The sequence below is a fragment of the Lemur catta genome, chromosome 3 (assembly GCF_020740605.2).
Source record: "Lemur catta isolate mLemCat1 chromosome 3, mLemCat1.pri, whole genome shotgun sequence".
Lineage (NCBI taxonomy): Eukaryota > Metazoa > Chordata > Mammalia > Primates > Lemuridae > Lemur > Lemur catta.
Window position 1 is genome coordinate 119,642,627 of NC_059130.1, and position 20,344 is coordinate 119,662,970.

Genomic DNA, 20,344 nt, shown 5'->3' on the forward strand with positions numbered 1-20,344 from the left:
TAATTTACTGAAATCCCTAAATGACTGGTTTCATTACCCATGTGCTTATAAAACACTTTCATGAATACAGTAACAAAAACAATTTTATTTCCCTATAAAATGCTTTGAATTTTATAAAATATATATGTATTTTATATATATAACTTACACACACACATACATGCACGCATGAGTATACATAAAAAAATGCATTGGGCCAGGCACAGTGGCTCATGCCTGTAATCCTAGCACCCTGGGAGGCCAAGGCAAGAGGATTGCTTGAGGTTAGGAATTCAAGATCAGCCTGAGTAAGAGTGAGACCCCATCTCTACTAAAAACAGAAAAATTAGCCCAGTGTGGTGGTGTGTGCCTATAGTCCCAGCTACTCAGGAGGCATGAGAATCCGTTGAGCCCAGGAGTTTGAGGTTGCAGTAAGCTATGAGGATGCCACTGCACTGTAGCCTGGGCAACACAGTGAGACTCTGTATCGGAAAAAAGAAAGAAAGAAAGAAAGAAATGTATTGAACGTGTGAATGTCATCCTTCAAAAATGTTTTGGTGGGGAAAAAAATGAGAACCACCTATTCACAGTGAGCCTGCCAACAAGTACACCAAGTATTCTAACCACAAAAGTCACAAAAAGGCCAGGTGTGGTGGCTCATGCCTGTAATCCAAGCACTTTGGGAGGCCAAGGTGGGTGGATTGCTTGAAGCCAGGAGTTCCAGACCAGCCTGAGCAACACAGCAAGATCCAGTCTCTACAAAAAAATACAAACATCAGCTGGCCATGGTGGCTGTAGTCCCAGCTATTCGAGAGGCTGAGGCAGGAGGATTGCTTGAGCCCAGGAGTTTGAGATTGCAGTGAGCTATGATGATGCCACTTGCACTCTAGCCCAGGCAATAGAGTGAGACCCTATCACAAAAGATACAAATACAGGGAGACTGTTCTAGAGGTCTTAGGAGGCCAGGAATAACTAACTGGCCATAGCTATTCCTAAACCTCACAGTACTGGTTTCCTGAATTCATCAAGATATTAATGGACTTTTGATTACCAGCCTCTGGCTAATTGGGTTAAAAACCAAAGAGAAAATCTTAGATGTCCCAGGTATGAGGTGGATGAGCTTCCCCAGAAAGACTGAGACCAGATACATGATGTAGAAGCCCCCAGACAAGGTTCCATATTAGCCTCAGGGAAAAACCTGAAGATACAGGATACTTCTGTACTTGGAGGGCAAAACCACTGAGACATAGCCTGGATGTGCAACTGCAGAGCAACTTTATTTTTAAAAATTCAGCATATTAAAAATTATTAACTCTAGAAAAAGTAGAAATTATCATCATCATTTATAAAAATACACTGTATTGCAATTTGGGATTATTTTGGTGGAGGGATGCAGGGAAGAGGACAGAAAGAAAAAACAAAAAGAACCTATACCTACAGATGAGAGGAAGAGAGGATGCAGAAGACTCATCCACTAGAAAGAACTTGGTGTCAAAGAGCAAAAAACTGAAATTCTAGTTTAGCCAAAACCCATAAGCACTATGTAAAGCAGATGAGCAACAGTATTGCTGAACATTGAGAAACTGAGTTGAAACAAGTGAGCAGATGTGTAAACGAAACCTTACTTATTGCTTACTTCAAATAACCAAAAACCATATGACTAAAAGGAAATCTCAAAAAGTCACTTAACCCCAGTTTCAGTATCCAAGCAACAAGACGGGAACTGAGTTACTCCGTGCAGACAGCTGCCCACCACCCAGTCTTTTGTTTGTTTTTTTTTTTGAGACAGAGTCTTACTCTGTCACCCCAGGTAAAGTGCAGTGGAGTCATCATAGCTTACTGCAACCTCAAACTCCTGAGCTCAAGAGATCCTCCTGCCTCAGCCTCCCGAGTAGCTGGAACTGCAGGTGCATGCCAAGACACCCAGATACTTTTTCTATTTTTAGTAGAGACCGGGTCTCACTCTTGCTCAGGCTGGTCTTGAACTCCTGACCTCAAGCAATCATCCTGCCTCGGCCTCCCAGAGTGCTAGAATTACAGGCATGAGCCACTGTACCTGGCCCTGCCCACCCAGTCTTAAGGACTGATACACCAGGCAGCGACTTGATCCTGCCAGGGCGGCACAGGGAGCCAGATCCAGAGACTTTGTGTGAGCCCGAGGATAGACACACAATGGTGGCTAGAAACCCCAGGTCTGTGGGAAATTCACAGAACGTTTTTAGCAGGTCTGGGAGAAGCTAGCATCAGTACTCTGGAGGCCTGTCACAACTCCCTACACTAGGAGGGAAAGCTCAGCAAAGAGAGAATATGGGGAAAAAAGTAACCAACCATTTTAACGTTAGCAGAGTTTTGTCATTAACAGAGAATTTCAACTTGGAGTTTACAGAACTTCTTAAGCCTGATCTTTTCACTCATCTCCAGCCCTGACGATATTATAACATTATAGAGCAATTAACCTTCTAATATGGCCAGGGCTGCTGGGTTGGTTTTATGCGGAGGGCAGGTAGGGGGCAGGATCGAAAGGGCAAGAAAAGGAAACATACAGTGTCACTACTTGGCTAGAATCAAGGCCAGGGGATGGCTACAAACACAAATGTGTCATTTAGAGACTGTAAGATTATACTTCTTTTTTTTTTTTTTTTTTTTGAGACAGAGTCTCACTCTGTTGCCCGGGCTAGAGTGAGTGCCGTGGCGTCAGCCTAGCTCACAGCAACCTCAAACTCCTGGGCTTAAGCGATCCTACTGCCTCAGCCTCTCGAGTAGCTGGGACTACAGGCATGTGCCACCATGCCTAGCTAATTTTTTTCTATATATATTTTTAGTTGGCCAGATAATTTCTTTCTATTTTTAGTAGAGACGGGGGGTCTCGCTCAGGCTGGTCTCGAACTCCTGACCTCGAGCTATCCACCTGCCTCGGCCTCCCAGAGGGCTAGGATTACAGGCGTGAGCCACCGGGCCTGGCCAAGATTATACTTCTTACTACAAACTCATGAGAGTTTTTATGGTCCAGAAAAGACAGAAATGAAAGTCAGGCCTTCCTTGCCTCGCAAACAGAGCAAAACAATCACACAGACACCAAATACATCCACATGGCAATGTCACCTACACTGCACTGACTACCTAATAAAGCCACTTCTGTCATAACTCACTTTTTTAATAAGGGGGAAAATTACTTCAAAGTGATCATCTAGTTCTGGGACAAAGAATAAAATAAGATTATTTGCTTTCAGCATTCATGCCTAGCCCTTTTTACTGTAGAGACCAGGCAGCTTCCATTAAGCAATTTTTTAGAAAGTGTGCACTCAGTTAAAAACAAAAACAAAAAACAACTTAGCAGAGTATTTCCCAACACTGGAACATCCTATTCCTTAAGACCTGGCCTCAAGTTTCACAAAACCATCCCTAAGTGCCCTCTCCCATCTTCTGCAAAACTCTTCCTTCTTTGAAGTAAAGACTTCTCCTACTCTTAGGCAGGCAATTCTACACCAAATTATATACGATTTTGTGCTATTTGCTAAAATTATATACAGTTATATGCTGTCTACTAATTGTTTCATGTGTACAAATGCCTTTTCTTTCCCAAATAAAATATGGGAATTACTTGAGAACAAGGTTTAGTTTTGTTCTTCAGTTGTCTGTTCCCCAGTCCTCAGGCCTGAGCTGAGCAGAGCACCCAGGAGACAACTAATATACACAGCTTGTGAAATCTCTCTCCCTGGAAAAGGGGCTGGGTGCTGTTGTGTTTTCACAAACCCCAGCACCACAGCACTGAGCTGGGGGCTTTCTGTGGATGAGGGCTGCCACCCCATTGCTTCTCCAGCACCTGTGACTCTCACCTAGCGTGCTGCCAGTTCACAGCAGCCACAGGCTCCCCTCCTGCCCATCTAGTACCCGGACCTATAGCACAAGCCCTCGGCAGGATCTTCTGCCTGACACCCTCCCACTACAACTCCCAAGGGGAAGAAGGGGTTCACACAAGACCATACAACTCGGCTGGTGCCCTCATTTAATCAGGCTGCTGCAAATGGTTGGCCAAAAGCAATAAGGGCATGACTGAGAGACTGTGGGAGTTTAATATAAAAAAATTAATAAAAAAAGGGGGGGAAGGAGAAAGGGTCTACCTTTTAATAGGGCCCTAATTACCCAACTCACAGGATCAGCCCAAAGGAGATGGGAGTTTATTTCGGGTTTTTTTTTTAATTATTGTTTTTTTTTATATATATATAAATTGCTGCTATGTGTTTTCTTTCCTCTGAGCAATTATGCAGCAAGTACGTAAAGAGGAGAAAAAAATATTAATTAAATATAAGGTAATTGTAGAGTTGGCCTGGAGAGAATGAGTCTGAACTCTGGACGATCGCAGGCTACTAGGGTTTGAAGACTGCTCAGGGCCTCCCAGAAAAGAAAGAAATAAAAATACAACCAACCAACAAGCAGATGCACAGTACAGCAGGAAAAGAGCAGTGTACACAAACAACAGCCAAGGGTCTGCAGGGCTCCAAATACCCAGAACCCAGCGAGCTTGCCAATTGCTTAGGGCTCCCAACAAGTTTTTCCACTCATGCCCCCAAAGATGGACTGGCCACTCTTCTGGTGACCAGTTAAATCAGTAGCTCAAAATTCAAAAGAAGACTGAGGAAGTAAAGGACTGAAGAGGACTACCATGTTCAATTTGGACTTTAGTCTAAAGCCAACCACAACCTGGGCCTGAGGGGCACCGAGCCAGGTGCCATGGGAAGCACGCAAGCTCTCCCTAGAGACGGGCCAAGCAGAGCCTCCTCTGACTTTCATGCCACCCTGACCTCAAGGAAGAATCCAGGCAATACCAAAAGAGTGTAAGGAAGCCACTGTGGGAGTCCTGGGAAGTGAGCCCAAAACTGGTGACACAACAGCAGGTGACATGAATGACAACACTACCCCCTGAATCAGCCCCAGCCGCGTTTGTATCACCTAGGCCTCTCTACAGCTCAGCCAGATCCAAATCATCCTCTGCCTTGGAAAGCCTTAGTATGTGCTAGAATTCAGACTTGTTCATACCAGCTCAGGGACCTCACGTCATCTCCTCCCACTGCTGCCAGAAGGAGAGTGAAGAAAAACAGGTGAAACTACAGGCCCTGTTGAAACAAAACCTAGGCGGTACACCCCTAAGCTTTCCATCACTACTCAAAGGAAGAAAAAGCTCTATAAAGTTAAAACTAAAGCTGGCTCTCCCATAAAACTTATCTGGTTTGTACAGAACCAGTCTTATCACCTAGCCAAGGGATTGACAGCAGGCCCTGAAATGCAAAATGGAATGAAAATGGGGCAGGCAGGCAGGGACTCTGGCCACCAAAGGAAAAGCACTTAGTAAAGAAAATTACCTTTGGTACCTAGCAGGCCTCTTCCTTATCAAGAGTCTAAAAAAATAATGTCGGTCATGACTATCACAAACCTAATTACTGACCAGGCAAAACCAGAATTTCCTCCCTTACCTGTTCTTTAAAGGCCACCTGAGGTGCCTGGACCCTGAGGAGGAGAGATCGGCTGTTTCAGACAATCAAGAAGCAACCTGGATAGGCCAGGCAACCTCACGCCCACTCGGCCTCCTAAAGTTTCAGGCATCTCACTAATTACTATTGATCAACCACAAACGAAGTGGCACATGACCATCTGGGGTGGATGCTTTTAGATCCAGAAAAGACCAGGCTTTACTAAGGAGAGATCTCACTAGTCCTTGCATCTAGAAAAGAAGTGAGAGGTCACTGACAGAGGCAGTCTCCACGTAACACCTACTTTTAAAGGGACACTACCGATGTCCCTTTAAACTGCAGGATCCTATGGTTTCTTGAAACTCACATGACATTTTAATTATTAGAAAATGATACTACATACCAGCGGCTCTCGAGGCAGCACATTTTCACTTCCTGGAGTAGAGCTTGACTGCAAAGAAAAATAGAAACAAAAATAAGATCACAGTGCCACCCAACGGACATCAAAAAAACCAAAGACGTTCTATTCTCAAGCAACACATGCAGACACCTCTTTCTCCTATCACTTGCCGTTTTTTTGTGACTTTAGAGTGCTCTGCGGTAGACTACTTGTAAGAAGTAGCCCAAGAGTATGAATTTGCCAGGGAACATAAAGAGATTGTTTCTCAAGAACAAGGCTTGGTTTTGCTCGGGAATGGCCCAAGATCAGCCGCTGAGCAGCAAGGGCTGGGGACTATCGCAAAATCTACAGCAACAGTCCAGAGAAAAGGCTTGAAGAGAGGGCACCCCTATTTGCCCCCTCCCCAATGCCAGTGGACTGGGAAGAAAAGCAGAGCAAAAGTGGAGAGCCAGACTCGGCCACAAGGGGGCCCCAGCTGCACACGGGATTCTTCTGGGCACCCGCAGTATGCGGAGCAGAGAAGCCAGTAAAGTATGCTGGTTCCTACCTACCGCCTGTCACTGAGGACACCACCCCACAATAGTAAAGCAAGCCCCAGGCTTCAATCCTTTTTGTAAATAAGCTAGTGACTGGCCGCAAACAGACCAACCCACAGGCGAGCAGGCAGCACTGCGCCAACCTCCTTGGCTGTCTCCTCTCCCGGGCCCACCACCTCACCCTCACAAGTGCCTTCAACCCTTGACTGATCTGGCCAGAATTTAGAGGAAGGGATACAGACAGACAGACTCTGAAGAAATTTACAAATCTCCAAAAGAATAAAACAAGCAGACTGAGTGAGCAATGATTAGTTTACTGTTACTGATGTTCAAGTCAATTGCCAATTATCTACAGATAATATCCAGACGAGTGCAGCTAATCTGCGCGTCCCAGGAGCCAGGAGCCAGCCTCCATTCTCCTCCCAGCTAGACCAGACGGCAAGTGCCAGGCCTCCTAGGAAAAAGGACAGAGGGTGGGAGAGGAAAGAGTCCAGTCCACAGAGCATTCTCAAAGATTTGCTCAGCCCAGGTGCCACCACATAGCTGGCACATATAGCACAGTGGCAAGGACACTGCTGGAGGAAGGGCTACCCCTCCATCCAAAATCCTGTCTCAAGAGCTCTGCCGTCTCAGGACAAGAAGGTCAGCTGGCATGAAACTAACCAGCAAGTGTAGGTCAGTCTCAAGAAATCTGAGCAAGTTTTCCCTCCCTCCTCCCGGGCAAGGCTCCAAGGCATCAGTAAGTTCGCACCTTTAGACCTCCAGTCCAGACCCCTCTGAGCTCTACATGCGACTGCCTTCCTGCCTCCTCTTGGACTTAACCTGTCCCACAGCAGACTCACAGTCCTCTGCATCTGCCACACACATCCTCTTCCAGCATTCCTTGTTGGAGTGAACAGCACAAGCTTCACCAAACTATACAAACTAGAGTCCAAAAGGCCAGCCTTGACAGTTCCTTCTCCCCACTCCCCAGAGCTAGCCCATTATCAAGTCCTGCCAATATTCCCTCCTAAGCGTCCATGGAATCAATGCATCCACTTCTCTCCATCTCTACTGCCATCACTTTGGCCCAAGCTATCAAAATCCCTTCCCTGGATGACGGCAGTAGCCTTCTAATCAGTACACCTCCACCCATACCGCTTCTCTTCCAATTCATTCTCCATGATGCAAACAGACTGTCATTTCCAAATGATATCTGATCATCTCATCCCTTTCCACCCAGTAAAACAACAGCTTTAATGGTTTCTCATTGCTCTTAGAAGACAGAAAAAACTTCTCAGCATGGCCTACAAGGCCTTGCACCTACTCTGACTACATCTCAGGTCTGTCATCAACAGACACACTGGCCTTTGCTTCCTCTGTCAATGGGCCTTTGTACATGCTATTCCTTCCTTTCCCTCCTTGACACTTGAACTCATCCTTCAGATCCAGCTAAGATACTTCCTTGGGGAACTCAACCTGGGTTGTTCAAGGGTCAACTACAAGTTGCTATCTATCTCTCCTACTAGATTTTAAGCTTCTGGCAGATAGACACTTACTGAAGTCTGTAGCTTTAGCACCTAGTATATCACTGGTATTCAATAAAGATGTGCATAACTAAATTTATGTGTATACATGTTATATATCTTTTATATATGTATATATTGTGTATATATCTTATATACATATATATTTTAGAGACAGGATCTCATTATGTTGCCCAGGCTGGCCTTGAACTCCTGGGCTCAAGCGATCCTACTGCCTCAGCCTCCAGGGTATCTGGGACTACAGGCGCGTGCCACTGCGTCTGGCTGTTTTAAAACTTAAAACTAAGGCACCACTGGTACTTGTAAGCCCAAACGAAGCAAGCAGAGGACCATGCAGTGTCTTGCCCTGGAACATTTCACCTACAACCCCACACAAACGTGGCCTACAGTAAATGTAATGTTGTGGCCCAGTGGTTCTTGACCAAGGGCAGTATCACACCAGGGGAGATTTGGAAACGTGGTGGTGTTTCTGGTTGTCACAATGACTAAGGGGTCCCACTGGCATTTAGAGGGCAGGGGCTAAAGAGGTTAAATGTCCTGCAATGTACCCAGTGAAGAACTGTTCCACCCTAAACACCAACACGACACCTTGGAGAACCCTGACCACCTTGCTACCTTATGCTGACGGGGACAGGCTCCCATCTGAACATGCACTTCCACATGCTGCTTGAAAGAAGGGCAAAGGGCTGTGCAGCTGACTGGTTATTGGAAACTGATCCCCAAGCTCGTGTAAGTCCATTAGTCTCACCAGTCCAGCTCTTGCGAAAGCCCAACACTTTCTCAAATACCTGCCTCCACATCAACTGGTCAAGTCTATTTTCTGGCTTGAGATAAATTCCTACAAATTAAATTCCAACTTTTTCCTGGAAATCTTCACAGGATAGTCTATGATTTAAAAAAAAAAAAAAAATAGGCCAGGCACGGTGGCTCACACCTGTAATCCTAGCACTCTGGGAGGCCGAGGCGGGCAGATTGTTTGAGCTCAGGAGTTCGAGACCAGCCTGAGCAAGAGTTGAGACCCCGTCTCTACTAAAAATAGAAAGAAATTACATGGACAGCTAAAAATATATATAGAAAAAATTAGCCGGGCATGGTGGCACACGTCTATAGTCCCAGCTACTCGGGAGGCTGAGGCAGAAAGATTGCTTGAGCCCAGGAGTTTGAAGTTGCTGTGAGCTAGGCTGATGCCACGGCACTCTAGCCTGGGCAACAGTGACACTCTGTCTCAAAAAAAAAAAAAAAAAAAAAGGTTAAGAAACCATCCACTGACGTCTATTGCAAAGGTATAAGAAGTAGGCTCCAAGGCAGTCCACATTCAGGATTCTTAGGGGCCTGAATAGGGAGATTACGAAAGAAAGAAAACAAGAGCATAAAACTGCTATAAAAAACAAAAAGATAGGAGGTGGGGCACAGTGTTTCACGCCTATAATCCCAGTGCTTTGGGAGGCCAAGGCAGGAGGATTGCTTGAGGCCAAGAGTTTGAGACCAGCCTGGGCAACATTGCAAGAACCTGTCTCTACAAAAAATTTTAGCCAGGCCTGGTGGCTCACACCTATAGTCGCAGCTACTCAGAAGGCTGAGGAAAGAGGATTGTTTGAGCCCAAGAGTTTGAGGCTGCAGTGAGCTATGATTGCACCACTGTACTCCAGCCTGGGCAAAACAGCAAGATCCTGTCTCAAAAAAAAAGACCACAGTGGCAGAGAGAGAAGTGCCTCTCATTTGAGAGACAAAGGTGTTCCCACTTCTGCTACCAAGGCGCTGACCCTCCCCAGCTGGAGGTGAACCCAGGTGCTGACCTGCTGCACAGCAAAGATCAACCTCACACGTAGCTCATAGATTTGAACAACAGGCAGGACCTTCAGGTCTAGGAGTACTCATCTTACACCTGCCAAAGGACTGTTACTCCAGATACAGCCTCAGCCAGTCTCTATAGTTCTTTGCTGGGAAGAATATGATTCAATTCCACAAATATTCTTTGAGTGGCAGTAGTATGGAAAGTACACAAGCTTTTGCATTAACAGCCAAGTGGCTTTGGGTGTACTGCTCAACCTCTCTGACCCTCAGTTTCTTCATCTATGGGAATAATACCATCACCTCACATTTAGGATGAAAGGAAATAAAAATTATATCAACTCATTCCTCTGCTCAAAATCAACCAACAGACTTCCACTTCGGCTGTGATGGAAAATAGAGACCAGATTTCTCTCCTACTGTAAACAACTAGAAAACTAAGCTAAATAAATAAAACCACAGTTTGGAGACATTGGACAGCAGGCAGTACAGGACTGTGATCTCTGACAGAACACAAATAAATGATTTGAGCCCTAAAATCACTCTGGCTTTCTGCCAAGAGGCACTTTTCAGACCAAGGAGAGGGAGGAGGATCCTCAGCAGAGCATGGCAGTCTCAGCTGAGGAGACAAAGTTCAGAGTTCAGGAAGGCTAAGACAGCTGGAAGTTGCAGGACAGCAACTTCTCGGGTCTCTCTCTCTCTCTCCCGGGACCCGAGAACCTCGCCCAGGGACCCCCTCTCTTGGGACGCGTTAATAAAAGAAAAAATAAATAAATAAATTAATAATAATAATAGTAATAAAAAGTTGCAGGACAGAGTTCCAGAAAGGAAAAAGCAATGCAGCGAAGCTCCAGAAAGGAGTTCCCTTCAGTCTTTGCTGAGTATTAAAATTTCTGCATGCTGGCCGGGCGTGGTGGCTCACGCCTGTAATCCTAGCACTCTGGGAGGCCGTGGCGGGTGGATTGTTTGAGCTCAGGAGTTCGAGACCAGCCTGAGCAAGAGCGAGATCCTGTCTCTACTAAAAATAGAAAGAAATTATCTGGCCAACTACAATATATATATACAAAAAATTAGCCGGGCATGGTGGCGCATGCCTGTTGTCCCAGCTACTCGGGAGGCTGAGGCAGTAGGATCGCTTGAGCCCAGGAGTTTGAGGTTGCTGTGAGCTAGGCTGACGCCAGGGCACTCACTCTAGCCCGGGCAACAAAGGGAGACTCTGTCTCAAAAAAAAAAAAAAAAAATTTCTGCATGCATAGGGTGAAACTCAACAAGGGTGAAAAAAGGAAATGATGAAGAAGCTGTGAGCTGAATAGTTCTCAGGACTCCATAGAACGCACAAGTCCCAAGTAGTCAGAGTAGAGTGTCCTCACTGATCATTCAAGAATTCAGCAGAGACCTAGAAGGGCCACAGCTTGTTAGGGGAGTCAAATTATCCCTAGAGTAAAGGTTACACTAGAGCCACCCTAACGAAACTTAAAAACAGGACTTGAAGGAATAAAACTGAACCACAAATAATTTAACTGCCTACCAGAACAAACCCCATTCTTTTTTTTTTTTTTTTTTTGAGACAGGGTGTCGCTCTGTCATTGGGCTAGAGTGCAGTGGCATTATCAGCTCACTGCAACCTCAAACTCCTGGCCTCAAGCAATCCTCCTGTCTTGGCCTCCCAGAGTGCTAGCATTACAGGCATGAGCCACTGCACCTGGCCTCAACATTCTTTAAAGTAAGATCACACATCCTGGGCAACACAGTGAGACTCCATCTGTAAAAAAATAGGTGGAGCACGCTGGCTCACGCCTGTAATCCTAGCACTCTGGGAGGCCCAGGCGGGAGGATCGTTTGAGCTCAGGAGTTGGAGACCAGCCTGAGCAGGAGCGAGACCCCTTCTCTACTAAAAAAATATAGAAAGAAATTAGCTGGACAACTAAAAATATATATAGAAAAAATTAGCCAGGCATGGTGGCACATGCCTGTAGTCCCAGCTGCTTGGGAGGCTGAGGCAGTAGGATTGCTTGAGCCCAGGAGTTTGAGGTTGCTGTGAGCTAGGCTGACGCCGCGGCACTCTACTCTGGGCAACAGAGTGAGACTCTGTCTCAAAAAAAATAAAAAATAAAAATAACAAAAATTAGCTGGGCATGGTAGCTCACACCCATAATCCCAGCAACTCAGGAGGATGAGTCGGCAGGCTCTCTTGAGCCCAGGAGTTCAAGGCTGCTATGACTGTCGCCACTGCACTCCAGCCCAGGCAAGAGTGAGACTTGGGCTCTAAGTAATAAATAAATTTTAAAAAATTAGCTGCACATGGTAGCACACAAGTGTAGTGTACATGGGAGACTGAGGCAGGAGGATCACTTGAGTTCAGGAGTTTGAGGCTGCAGTGAGCTATGATAATGTCACTGCACTCTAGCCTGGACAACAAAGCAAGACCTGTCTCTTAAAAAAAAAAAATTTGAAAATTAAAAAAAATAAAGACCACAAAATCTATGCCCTCAATAATGTGCAATTCAGAGTATCAGCATCCAATCAAAAATCTCAACATATATCAAGAACCAGGAAGCCAGGCGCAGTGGCTCACGCCCTATAATCCTAGTACTCTGGGAGGCTGAGGCGGGAGGATTACATGAGGTCAGGAGTTCAAGACCAGTCTGAGCAGAAGTGAGACCCATTTCTACTAAAAATAGAAAAAAATTAGTGCAAATGAGAATAACAGCAGATCACTGCAGAAAGAAAGGTAAGTGTACTTGAAGAGATACCAAGAGAAGCTAACCAAAATAAAGGACAGAGAGAAAAAAAAATAAAAGACCAGAGCCTCAGTGGTCTATGGAGTCTGTGGTCTAGCAAGCAGTATAACACAAATGTAATTGGAGCCCAGAAAAAAAGGGGTGAGGCAGGAAAAATATTTGAAGACATAATGGCTGAAAATTTTCCAAGTATAATGAAAACTACAAACTCAGATCTAAGAAACTCAACAAATGCCAAGCAGAGTAAACACAAAAGCACACTGAGGCACATCATAATCAAATTGCTGAAAACTCATTAAAAGAGAAAATCTTATAAGCAGCCAGAGAAAAAAGAAAGTATTATCTATAACCTACAATTAATCAAGATTAAGAATGACTGTAGAGTTCTGAAACTATGCAAGCCAAAATACAATGGACTGGTATCTTTAAAATGGCCCTGGGGGGAAGAAACCATCAACTTAAAATTCTATATCCAGTGAAAATGCCTTTCAAAAATGAATACAAAATAAAGTCTTTTTCAGGAAAAAAAAAAAGAGAGAGAGAATCTGTCAACAGTATACTTGTACTACGAAAAATGTTAAAAGAAGTTCTTTAAGCAGAAGGAAAACAATACCAGATGGAAGCTTGGATCTACACAAAAGAATGCCAGAAATGATAAATATGTTGGTAAATACAAAAGATATTTTAAATATAGATACATTTAATTGTAAAAAGATAATTAGAATGTATTGTGGGGTGTATGACATATGCAGAAGTAAAATGTATAACACTAGTAGGAAAACGGATGAGAAAGGGAGGGGAAATGGAAGCATACTCTTCTTAGAGTATGTGAACTGGTATATCATTAAAAGCAGGCTGTTTTGGTTGACAATGTTTGGCTGAAAAAAAAAAAAGAAAAGTAGGCTATGATAACTTAAAGTTGCATACTGTAAACCTCAGAGCAATCATTATGTTAAAAAAAAAAAGTAGCAGAATAACTAAACCAAAAGGAGAGATAAAATGAAATCTAAAAAAAACCCCAATTCGATTAATCCAAAAGAAGACAAGAAAATAGGGAACAACAAACAGATGAAACAAATAGAAAAAGAAAAAAATCAAGATGATAGACTTAAACCCAACCATATCTACATTTACCTTAAGTGTAAATGAAACACTCCAATTAAAAGGAAAAGACTGTCAGATTAGGGAGGAAAAAGGAAAGATAGCTATATGCTGTCCTCAAGAAACCCATTTTAAATAAAAAGACACCCATATGTAAAAAGCCAAAGGATGGAAAAAGATACACCATGCAAACACTAATATTAATACAAAACAAAGTACACTTCAAAATAACAAAGGGACATTTCAAAACAATAAAGGGATCAATCAAGAAGACATAACAATCCTAAACAAATATGAACCCAGTAACAGAGCTTCAAAATACATAAAGTATAATTAGACAGAATTTAAAAAATAGGCAAATCCAAAATTATAGTTGGAGGCTTTAATACCTCTCCCTCCTTACTCAAAAAGTCAGTAAGAATACAGACCTGAATAACACTATCAACAATATGACTAAGTTGACATTTATAGAACAGTATACCCAACAGCAGCAGAATATACAATACTTTCAAGTGCATAAAGAAAATCCACCAAGATAGATCATAAAACAAACCTTACACTTAAAAGATTTGAAATCATACAGAGTATGTTCTCTGATCACAATGGGATTAAACTAGAAATCAATAAAGATCTGGAAAAATCCCAAGTGTTTGGAAATTAAACAAAATACTTCTAAATAAACTATGACTCAAATAAGAAAATACTCTGTGCTGAATGAAAATGAAAACACAACATATCTAAATTTGTGGAATACAGCTAAAGAAGTGCTTAGAGGGAAATTTATAGCTTCAAATACTGACTTTAGAGAAGTTAGGAAAAGAAGAGAATATGAAACCCAAATAAACAGAAAGAAATAAATGAAATTTTAAAAAGTGCAAACAATAGAGGAAACTCAATGAACTAAAGGTTTTTTTTAAAGGGCTATTAAGACTGATAAACCTCTAGCTAGACAAGTCATAAGAAAAGGAAAGATACTAATTTCTAATATCAGGAATAAAAAAGGAGAAATCACTGTTTCTTGCAGACACATTTAAAAAACAAGGGAATATTATGAAAAACTTTAAAACACAAATTCAACAACTGAACTGATATGAACAAATGCCTTGAGACACAACATACCAAAAGGGACCCTGGAAAAATTAGAAAAGTTTAATAACCTTACATGTACTTTTAAAATTAAATATATAATTTTAAAATATATACATTTTTTTAAATTAAGTACATAATTAAAATTTTAAAAGAGGCCAAACATGGTGGCTTATGCCTATAATCCTAGCACTTTGGGAGAATGAGGCAGGAGGATCGCTTGAGCCCAAGACTTTGAGACCAGACTAGGCAACGTAGCAAGATCCCCAGCTCTACAAAAAACTTAAAAATTAGCCAGGCGTGGTGGCATGTTGAGCCCAGGATTCAAGGGTACAGTGACCTATGATCAAATCATTCTAGCCTGGGTGACAGAGTGAGACCTTGTCTCTTAAAAAAAAAAAGAAATTAAAAAAGAAAACTAGGCCCAGATGGCTACATTGGTGAATTCTATCAAACATTCAAGGAAGAAATAATGCCAATCAACTGTTTCAGAAAATAGAAAAAAAACGTAAAACTTTCCAACTCATTCTATAAGGCCAGCATTACCTTGATATAAAAACCAAAGATTTCACATACACACACATAAAAGAAAACTACACATCAATATCCCTCATGAACATAAATGTACAAATCCTTTACAACCCAGGCACACTGACTGGCTCAGGAGTTTAAGACCAGCTTGGGCAATATAATGAGATCCCCATTTCAAAATAATTTTTTAAAAAATCCATAACAGGCCAGGCGTGGTGGCTCACGCCTATAATCCTCCTAGCACCCTGGGAAGCCGAGGCAGGAAGATGGCTTGAGCTCAAAAGTTCGAGACCAGCCTGAGCAAGAACAAGACCCCGTCTCTACTAAAAATAGAAAAAATTAGCCGGGTATGGTGGCGCACGTCTATAGTCCCAGCTACTCAGGAGGCTGAGGCAGGAAGATGACTTGAGCCCAGGAGTTTGAGGTTGCTGTGAGCTAGGCTGATGCCACCCCACTCTAGCCCAGGCAACAGAGCAAGACTCTGTCTCAGGAAAAAAAAAAAAAACCAAGTTGGAACCAGGCATGGTGGCTTACGCCTGTAATTCTAACACTTCAGGAGGCCAAATAGGAGGACTGCTTGAGGCCAGGAGTTCAAGACCAGCTTGGGCAATATGGTGAGACCCAGTCTCTACAAAAAATAAAAAAATTAGCCAGGTGTGGTGGCACACGCCTATGGTCCCAGCTACTCAGGAGGCTGAGGCAGGAGAATCATCTGAGCCTAGGAGTTCAAGGCTACAGTGAGCTGATTGTGTCACTGCTCTCCAGCCTTGGCAACAGAACAAGACCCCATCTCTAAAAAAACTAAAAAATAATTGCATGTACACAGGTCAGTTTCTCAACTCTATTCTGCTCCATTTACTTATATATCTGTCCTAATGCAAATAACATACTCTTGATTGCTGTAGTTGGGACTACAGGCACATGCCACCACATCCAGCTAATTTTTTTTATTTTTTGTAGAGACGAGGTCTCGCTATGTTACCCAGCCTGGTCTCAAATCCTAGTCTCAAGCGATCCTCTCACCTCAGCCTCCCAAGAAGCTGGGATTACAGGAAAAAGCCACTGTGCTTGGTTCAATTATTTAATTTTTAACAATGGTGGCAAGATAATTCAACAGAGAAAAGGCAGTCTTATCAACAAATGATGCTGGAATAACTGATATCCGTATGGGGAATAAAAATGAACCTCAGCACAATAAGCACACAAAAACATGTTCAACATTATTAGTCATCACTGACATGCAAATTAAAACTACAATGAAATATCACTACACACTTAATAGAATGGCTAAAATCAAAAAGATGGACAATACCAAATGTTAGTGTGGATATGAGCCAAGTAGAACTCTTTCAATGCTGGTGGGAATGAAAAATAGTACAACTTTGCAAAATGCTTAGAAGTTTCTTATAAAGCTAAACATACACTTACCATATAACCCAGCAATCCCACGCTGGGCTGGGTAAATGCATAGGCATTTACCAAGAAAATGAAAAATGTGTCCTCACACTTACATATACATGAATATTCATAGTAGCCCCAAATTAGAACCAATCCTGTGGGGAACAGACTCCAAAGTGAACCTGAAGATCCCCCACCTCCTGGAATTCATGCCCTTGTGCTGTCCCTTCCTCTCAAGTGTGGACAGGATCTGCTACTTGCTTCTGGCCTATAGATTGTGGCAAAGGTGACAGGAATAATTACCTTAATGTGGGTATGACACATGATTATAGTGTCCATTTTGCTAAAAGATTTTCCCTTGCTGTCTTTGAGGAGACAAGTGGCTATGCTGGGAAGAGCCATTTGGCAAGAAAATGAGGGTGGCCTTTGGCTGACAGTAACAAGTTGAAGTCCTCAGTCTGGCAGTCCATAAGGAACTGAATGCTGCCAACAACCACATGAGTTAGGAAGCAGATCCTTCCCCAGTCGAGCCTTGGATGAGACTACAGTCTCAACAGACACCTTCACTGTAGCCTGGTGAGACTCAGCTCAGCTGTGTCCTAACTCCTGACCCACAGAAACTGTGAGATAACAAATGTGTGTTATCTTAAGCTATTGTTTGTGGGAATACTGTTATGCAGTAATAGAAAACCACTATAATCCAAATGTCCATCAACTGGTAAATAGATCAACAAATTGGGGTATTTCCATACAATGGAATACTACTCAGTAATAAAAAGTAATAAATTACTGATACACACAATAACATGGATAAATTTCATAAACACTATTCTGAAGACAAGAAGTGAGACATAAAAAATACATACATTATGAATTCATTCATATGAAATTTTATAAAAGATAATCTATAGTAATAGAAAGTTCAGATTTCCTGGGGCCAAAGGCAAGGATTCACCACCAAGGAGCAAAAGGGAACATTTAGGGATATTGGACTTGTTCTGATCTTGATTGTGGTGGTGGTTACAAAGGTATATATTATTTGTCAAAAGTCATTAAATTGGTTACGACACATCTACTGGAATTCCACAGTAAAGTTTAGGCCACAAGAGTTTTGTCACTCAGTAAGATATTAGAATCCAAGGTATTAACAATATTAGCAAAATGGCTGGGCACAGTGACTCACGTCTCTAATCCCAGCACTTTGGGAGGCCGAAATGGGAGGATTGCTTGAGGCCAGGAGCTCAAGACCAGCCTGGGCAACATAGCAAGACTCCATCTCTACAAAAAATTTTTTAAATTAGCCAGGCATGGTGGCACACACCTGTAGTCCCAGCTACTTGGGAGGCAGGAGAATAGTTTGAGCCCAGGAGTTTGAGGCTGCAGTGAGATATGATTGCACCAATGCACTGCAGCCTGGGCAACAAAGCGAGATCCTGTCCCTAAAAAAAAAAACAAATGCTAACAAAGTCCCAAAAGAAAGTGACTGGTTTAGAAAGTTACCTTTACAATGCAGACATCTATCTAATAGACATCGCCTTAACCAAGCAATCAAACCTATCTTCAATAATGGAACAAACTGGCAACACATACATCCTGGCGTGATACACTGAGATGGACACAACGTCACTTATATAGTATTCTCACAAAAAAGAATGTTTAACCTGGATCTAAATGTGAGGAAACAAATAAGACAAATCCACATAGTAGAACACTTTACAAAAGGAATGACCCAGACTCTCCAAACATCTCAATATCATAAAAAAACAAAAAAGGTAGGTCGGGCACAGTGGCTCATGGCCTGTAATCCCAGCACTTTGGGAGGCCACAGTGGGAGGATCACTTGAAGCCAGGTGTTCAAGACCAGCCTGAGCAACATAGTGAGACTCCATTTCTACAAAAGAGAAAAATTAGCAGGGCGTGGTGGTGCATGCCTGTAGTCCCAGCAACTCGGGAGGCTGAGATGGGAGGATCTCTTGAGCCCGGGAGTTTGAGGTTACAGTGAGCTATGATGATGCCACTGCACTCCAGCCTGGGTAACAGAGCAAGACCCTGTCTCAAAAAATAAAAAAAAGAAAAAGAAAAAAGCTAGATGAACTCACCTACAAATATTTTCACAGCAGCACTTTTGTAATGACCCAAAATGTGAAACCACCTAAATGTCCATTAATAGTTAAACGGTTAATAATGGTTAAATATATTCACACAATGTAATAACTACACATAGCAACATAATGAACTATCACAATTCACATCACGAATAAATCTCATAAATATATTATAAATATACATATATATTTATAAATAATATATATAATATATAAAAATAAATACATGAGTCAGGATGGGGCAACCTTTGGGAGTCTGGGATAGTGATGGGAGGGACATGAGGGGGCTTCTGAGGTCCGGATAATGTTTGCTTTCTTGATCTGGGTATTGGCTACACAAATGTGTTTACTTTGTGAAAATTCACCAAGCTCTACACACAGTTTGTATACCTCCTGGTATATGTTAAAACTTCAGTAAAAAGTTAAAAATTTTCTTTAAAGAATAGAGAACTATTCTAGATTAAAGCAGACTAAAGAAACTAAAAGAGACAAATCAATGCAATCCCTGTTTCTTGACTGGATCTCGATTTTTCTTTAAGTGGGAAAATTTGAATGTGGATTGTGTACTGAATAATATTATCAATACTAAATTTCTGGCTGGGTATGATGGCTCATGCCTGTAATCCTAGCACTCTGGGAGGCCGAGGTGGGAGGATTACTTTGAGGTCAGGAGTTTGAGACCAGCTTGAGCAAGAACAAGACCCCGTGTCTACTAAAAATAGAAAAAAAAAATAGCCAGGCGTGGTGCTGCACATCTGTAATCCCAGCTACTCAGGAGGCTGAGACTGGAAGATCACTTGAGCCCGGCAGTTTGAGGATGCAGTGAGCTAGGATGTCACCACTGCACTCTAGCTGGGGCAACAGAGTAAGACTATGTCTAAAAAAAAAAAAAATGTTAAATCTCTTGTGTGATAATGGTATTGTGGTTGTATAGGGGAATAACTTTACTCTTATGAGAGACAAGGTGAGGTAGTCTAGGATGAAATATCCTGATATCTGCAACTTACTACAAATCCTTCCCCAAAAAGGACACATAAAGAGACCAACATGAAGCAAATTCAGCAAAATGTGAACAGAGCATTCTGGTGAGGTTTTTATGGGAGTTTTACAGCAGTTCTCTGTATTATTCCTTCACTTTTCTACAGGTTGAAAAATTTTCAAACTAAAAAGTTGAGAGGGCAAATACCTGTCTGAACTACTGTTATTCAAAAGTTCAACAGACTTGCAGACCTACATATAGAGATGTGGAGAAGGAAACTAACACTTACTGAGCACTTACTATATACCAGGTGCTCTTCATATCTGTGATTTCAGTCAATCCTCATAGCAAATCAGTCTAGGGAAATTTTTTTTTTTTTTTTTTTGAGACAGAGTCTCACTTTGTTGCCCGGGCTAGAGTTAGTGCCGTGGCGTCAGCCTAGCTCACAGCAACCTCAAACTCCTGGGCTCAAGTGATCCTCATGCCTCAGCCTCCCAAGCAGCTGAGACTACAGGCATGTACCACCACGCCCGGATGAGTAATTATTTTTATTTTATTTTTTTCAGAGATGGGGTCTTGCTATGTTGCCCAGGCTGGCATGCAGTGGCTATTCACAGGCCTGATCACAGTGCACCATAAACTCAAACTCCTGGCCTTGAGTGATCTTCCTGCCTCAGCCTGTCAAGTCGCAGGTGCACGCCAC

At 42.6% G+C, this 20,344-nt stretch overlaps 1 protein-coding gene across 2 annotated transcripts in view; it reads right to left on the bottom strand.

The window, feature by feature from the left end:
- The window catches only part of PEX14 (peroxisomal biogenesis factor 14), a 128,566-nt gene that overhangs the window by 105,022 nt on the left and 3,200 nt on the right, over positions 1 to 20,344 (bottom strand). For both annotated transcript variants that reach the window (XM_045546164.1, XM_045546165.1), the window contains exon 2: positions 5,851 to 5,898. In XM_045546164.1, the coding sequence (XP_045402120.1) occupies positions 5,851 to 5,898 (48 nt within the window). The remainder of the gene's footprint in view (positions 1 to 5,850; positions 5,899 to 20,344) is intronic.